This window comes from Sapajus apella, unplaced genomic scaffold (assembly GCF_009761245.1).
Source record: "Sapajus apella isolate SASKATOON/1434 unplaced genomic scaffold, GSC_monkey_1.0 scaffold4, whole genome shotgun sequence".
Taxonomy (NCBI): Eukaryota; Metazoa; Chordata; class Mammalia; order Primates; family Cebidae; genus Sapajus; species Sapajus apella.
In genome coordinates, this window is record NW_022436944.1 from 51862807 (window position 1) to 51868806 (window position 6000).

The 6000-nt window shown below is 47.5% G+C and overlaps 1 protein-coding gene across 4 annotated transcripts in view; it reads left to right on the forward strand.

The window, feature by feature from the left end:
• The window catches only part of GPD1L (glycerol-3-phosphate dehydrogenase 1 like), a 57699-nt gene that overhangs the window by 48953 nt on the left and 2746 nt on the right, over nt 1-6000 (forward strand). For all 4 annotated transcript variants that reach the window (XM_032268520.1, XM_032268537.1, XM_032268526.1 and 1 more), the window contains exons 6-7: nt 1725-1958; nt 2399-2505. In XM_032268520.1, coding sequence (XP_032124411.1) covers nt 1725-1958; nt 2399-2505 — 341 coding nt within the window. The remainder of the gene's footprint in view (nt 1-1724; nt 1959-2398; nt 2506-6000) is intronic.

Sequence of the window (6000 nt, forward strand, 5' to 3'; positions counted from 1 at the left end):
AGGAGCAAAGTGCAAGGGGCCAGGAACCCGGGACTCAAGTAACATACCATCTATGTTACTTGTCATAGATGGTAATCTGACTTTTACTTATTGAGGCCCAGCTCAGATGTCACCTCCTCCATGTAGCCTTCCCTGCTTTGAACGGAAGCATGTGGCTTCCGCCACTTTTCAGCACACTCTCTTTCCTCTGCCTTTTGATGTGCTTTGTTGTGTCTCTTTTCCCAGCCAGATTGTCAGCTCCTTGAGGACAAGCTCTGTGTCTGACTCTCATCTTTACAGCTTTCCCCCCCGGGAGCATCTTCAGCCCCTGCATTCCCCCGCTCCCAGCCTAGCCCCTGCAATCCCTGTTTCCCTCCAGAGCTGAGTGGGGTTCTTCCTACACAGTGCATGCTCAGTGCATACCTGTTGAAATGGAATTTCAGATTCTCAGTACCTTTTAGAGAATATCATGTTCTGTTGAGGTTTACAGTTATTTGTACACGTTTTAGCTTTCCTGTAAGGTCAGGGGCGGCAAACATTTTCCATCCGAGCCAGATAGAAGAGGCCTTGTGGACCATCCGGTCTCTGTTGCAGCTACTGAAATCTGCAGCTACAGACGATGCGTAAATGAACGGGTATGGCTGGGTTCCCATAAAACGTTATTTACAAAACAGGCAGTTGGCCTCGATTGCCAGCCCCGACACCAGATCATCTGCTTCTGAAAAGGCAGGCTCTGTGTCTCATTTGCCTTGTGTCTAGCAGAGGCCATGCAAAGAATGAGCGCTCCATAAATACTCATTTGGGGATTATTAAATGAAACAAGAGGCTGGAATTTGAGCTGCACACAATCAGGCCTCATGACCCAGTGTTTCAACTCCCAGATCATACCCAACAGGAGTGCCTGCACGTAGCCACCAGAGGACATGTGCCAGGGTGTCCACGGCAGCACTGTGTGTCATGGCCCCAAACTGGAAACGACCCCAGTGCCAGTTGACAGAAGACAGTTCAACAAGTTAATTGCAACATATTCACAAAATGGAGTACTGTGCAGCAATTAAAATAAAGATGCTAGATGTGAAAATATGGATGGATCTCACAAACACGATGTTGAAGTAAGACAAAGAAGCTACACATAAAAGACTACATATTGTATGACTCTCTTCACAAAAAGTTTAAAGGCAGGTAAAACAAATCTGTGCTGTGAGAAGTGAGGAGAGTGGTTACCTTTGGTGGTGGAGGTGGCTGGAAGTGGGGACTGGTGGCTTCCTGAAGCCCTGGCTGTGTTCTTTTCCTTGGTCAGTGTGCTGGCTGCGGGGCTGTGTGCAGTCTGTAACAATTCTTCAGTCTGTGCACTTAGGATTTGTGTACTTTTCTGTATGAATGCTGAAGTTGCACAAACCATTTCATTTAAAACAAAAGAAAACAAAAAGTGGTTTGTCCAAATATTATTTAACCAAAGACTGCTATCAGCCATTCTAATTTTCTGGCCAGTGCTCTTCCACTGCTGCCCCCTACTGACCCCAGATATGGGCTCTTTGTCCTAGAAAGGGGACTTTGGAAGCCTCGTCTCTCCTTCCGTCATCTCTTTCACCCAGGTGTACAAGAGCAGAACCCGGCATTGATCATTTTGAGGATGGTGCCAGTGTTCCTGGTCTGTCCTTGCCCTGGCATCCCCCACCGCCCCTGGCACCCATACCCGCAGTGGGTGCTGTAACAGCATCTGGGCTCTGTGTTCTTCTTTGCAGAACATCGTAGCTGTGGGAGCTGGCTTCTGCGACGGCCTCCGCTGCGGAGACAACACCAAAGCTGCCGTCATCCGCCTGGGACTCATGGAAATGATTGCTTTCGCCAGGATCTTCTGCAAGGGCCAGGTGTCCACAGCCACCTTCCTAGAGAGCTGCGGGGTGGCCGACCTGATCACCACCTGCTACGGAGGGCGGAACCGCAGGGTGGCCGAGGCCTTCGCCAGAACTGGGAAGGTAGTCCCTCACCTGCCCTCCCGCACCCCTCCTTCCTCACTTGAGACTGCTGGCTTGGGGTGAGCTGCAACCCAGCAGAGATTCATGCCGGCATCTGTTTGCTGGGATTGTTCTGTCTGCCTGGCTGCTTTCACTTGAGTCTTCTGTTCTTTGTGTCTTTATCTTTCCTTGGCTTGCAGCAGGGTATTGAGGCTCTTCTCTCCACTCTGCTCTTGAAATAAATGATGCCAGGCCAGGCACGGCTTGTGTCTGTACTGCCCCTGCTTTGGGAGGCCGAGGTGGGAGAATTGCTTTAGGCCAGAAGTTCAAGGCCAGCCTGCACAACATAGCGAGACCCCATCTCTACAAAACAAAGAAAGGAAAAAACTTACAAGTTAAACAAGTCAATGATCCTTTAGTCTTTACCATTTTTTTTTTTTTGATAATCCTTTGTTTTTAAGACCATTGAAGAATTAGAGAAGGAGATGCTGAACGGGCAAAAGCTCCAAGGACCTCAGACTTCTGCCGAAGTGTACCGCATCCTCAAACAGAAGGGACTAGTGGACAAGTAAGTCTCTCGGTCGCCCATGAAAGCAGATTAATGTCCATTGCTCCTGTTCCCAGGACTTCCAGCTCCATGGAGATGAGCTAGACTATTTAACAAGTGCACTTAGAACTTTTCTGGATTAGTTCAGTCCTTTGTGTGATGTGAACATCTGTGATGAGAAGCATCTATCTACCCCAAAAACAAACGTTTACACAAAACCAGGCTCAATGTGAATGAAAGGAGTTGAATTCTGTAAATCATGTTATAAAATCTGAAGCTTAGGATTCCAGTTTGTCCTGTGGGGTGTTTGGTAAAATCTATATATCATACGTTTTAAAATTTATAAAAATGATTACCTTTTTTGTTTTATAAAAAAATATGGTCATGTTATTAAAATGTCAAACGAGCCAGAAAGGAAGGAAGGACAAGGTAGCCCAACATCGTACCGTTAGAAGGGAGCTCTGTTAAGGTTTGATGCACAGCCTTCCAGTCTCTTCACTGGGTGGGTAGATGCGGGCATGGGATGGGATGGGATGGGATGGGATGAAGGGGTGGGTGGATGGATGGATGGATGGATGGATGGGTGGATGATGGATGGGTGCATGGGTAGATGAGTGAATGGATGGGTGGGGTGGGTGGATGGGTGGGTGGATGATGGATGGGTGCATGGGTAGATAAGTGAGTGGATGGGTAGGGCGGCTGAATGGATGGATAGATGGGTGGGTGCATCCATCCTCCATTGCCCTTCCAGGCCAGTTGTGTGTTAAAGGTGGGCTTGAGTCAGTTTATTTACCACCTGATTTAGAGAGTGAGCTCTGTAGCACCACAAAGCTTCCCAGCCTCTCTTGAGGCCACTCCCTGGCCCTTCCTGCTCCACAGCGCTTTCTCTTGCCAATTTACTGAGCATGATTGTGGGTGACCATAATCATGATGCCAACTACACCACTGTATAAAATGCTTATGCAGCACGTTGTATGTGTTCCTAACTCTCCCGTAATACTCTCTGAGGGAGGGGTAGTCTGGTAGCCTAGGACTGGAGGGACCTGAGCAGCTGGATTGACATGCTGATTGTGGCTAATTCAGAGCAGGCGCTCTCCAAGCTGGGAGGAGGGTCGTGGATGCCTTGCTATTATCTCTGGTTGCAGCTCCTTTATCCTGGTTCTGTCGGTTCAGGTGTCTGCTGGTTTTCGTCATGCATCTTCTCTGCACCCAGCACCCCTTCTCCTTTTACCCAGAACAAATTCATCAGCCATGGAGTTCCTTACTGAAAGTTAAAAATGAAGGTGGATGGAGCATTTGCCTTCTCTCTATAATTTGCACTTTATTTTTCTGAAATGGCTTTTAAAACCAGCCAGGCAGAGAAGGAAGCTCACAAACAGACTGCCAAAGGAGGAGAACTACCTTTAAATAGTGACTAAAAGGAAAATGCCTCTGACATGCATGGTTTTCCTTACCTACTTAGCAACAGACACTGATATGTTTGTGTGTGGCTGGACTACTTTAATGACCACTGAGCATTCATCAAAAAATTTTAAGTCTAAAAAAATACACACACACACACACACACACATATGTATGCACACACACATACACCTGGCTGCTTGGTGAGACTCTTCCAACCAGAATTTTCAAGTGGCACCTGTGCGCTACCAAGGGGTGCCTTGACAGGATTCTGTGGATGGACAGGTTGGCTGGGCATTGGCCTGTTAGTTCCAGGGGGACATGGATTGGAACTGTGATTCTGGGATCAATAGCTGCCTGTTTTCAAAAGCAGGTGTAATCAAGCAGGCAAATCTCTGCTCTGAGCAGACATCTCTCCTTGGTCATGTCCCATTTCATTTCTTCTGATTAGAAATTGAACAGGCTGGGCCGGGCACAGTGGCTCATGCTTGTAATCCCAGCACATTGGAAGGCTGAGGCAGGTGGATCACCTGACGTTGGGAGTTCAAGACCAGCCTGACCAACATGGTGAAACCCCATCTCTAAAAAAAAAAAAAAAAAAAGAAAGAAAGAAATTGAACAGGCTGCCCCTGTGCTTAATGACATCGCTGCTGGGTTGGAGACAGCAGCGCCCTTGTCCTGGCTGGAGTGTAGAATCCCCTGGGACTTCTCCCCATTCCTTGCACCGTCTGCCTCCTGAAGGCAGAGGCCTGTTGTTCTCCTTTTGCACCACCTCTTACTTTGATTCCTTATTTCTTTTCATTCTGGCCACCACTACTCCGGTCTTCCTCTGTTTCCTCCTCCCCTCCCTTCTCTTCTCCACTGCTATAGAAAAAAATAGCAGGAAGGCAGTATTCAAGGCTGCCCTGTGGCCTATGAGCCATGTGGTCTTGGGCAAGTCACGTATTTAGCTGTTCTGTGCCCCAGTGTTCTTATCCACAAAATTAAGGTGGTAGACCAGATGATCGCCATGATCCCTACTAGCTTGAGCATTTACATTCAGAGACCCCCTGCTCTTATGGAGTGAAGCACACGGTCCTTAGGTTGGGGCAGCCCCCCTCAATCTAGTACCCATGTAACTTCCTGTAGTACATCCGCTTACTCCCCATGGTACTTTCATTTCTTGAATGGAACTTTTCTTTGCTTCCTTCTCAGACTCTCATTTTACCTTAATTACCTTTTCAAAGGCCCTGTTACATTCTGAGATCCTAGGGGTTAGGACCTAAGCATAGGAATTGGGATGAGGGCACCATTCAGCCCATACACATTGCTGTAAGCTCCTGGGTCTCCCTGTGTCACCCAGGCTGGGGTGCAATGGCGAAATCTCAGCCCTGCAACCTCCGCCTTCCAGGTTCAGGAGATTCTTGTGCCTCAGCCTCCCCAGTAGCTGGGATTATAGGTGCATGCCCACATGCCCAGCTAATTTTGTATTTTTAGTAGAGGCTGGTTTTTACCCTGTTGCCCAGGCTGGTCTCAAACTTCTGAACTCAAGCAATCTTCCCACCTTGGCCCCCCAAAGTCGTGGGATTACAGGCGTGAGCCACCACGCCTGGCCTGGCTTTATTTATAATACTGCACATCCCTGCACCTAGTCTGAAGTCTGATACATCTTAAACCCTCAGTATTTATTAGTGGGATAGCTGACTGACTGGTTTGTCAATTTTGTAAATGAAATGTTGTCTTTTGACTTCCTTTCGCCTCTAACTTTATTTAGAGAGCTTTCCAAACTGATCTAATTGGCCTTTTAGCATTTTGTATAATAGAAAATAATATTTAGATGGGCAGTGTAGCCTAGTGGTTGAACATTGGCTTCAGAGTCCAAAACTGTGATTCAGTTTACTCGTATATAGAATGGGGACAATATTTTCGACCTCCTGGGGTGATTGTGAGGATTAAACAAGTTACTTGTCTGCAGAAATTTCCCCTCACCACACTTCATATCTGCTGTTAACATCCCACCCACAGAATGCACTTTGGAAATGCTAGTTTTAAAAGTTGGGATTGCTTTCAGCTGCAAGAGCCACACTCAGTTATAGCAGGGGGATGGAGGTGGACGTTATTAAATGTCGGCCCATG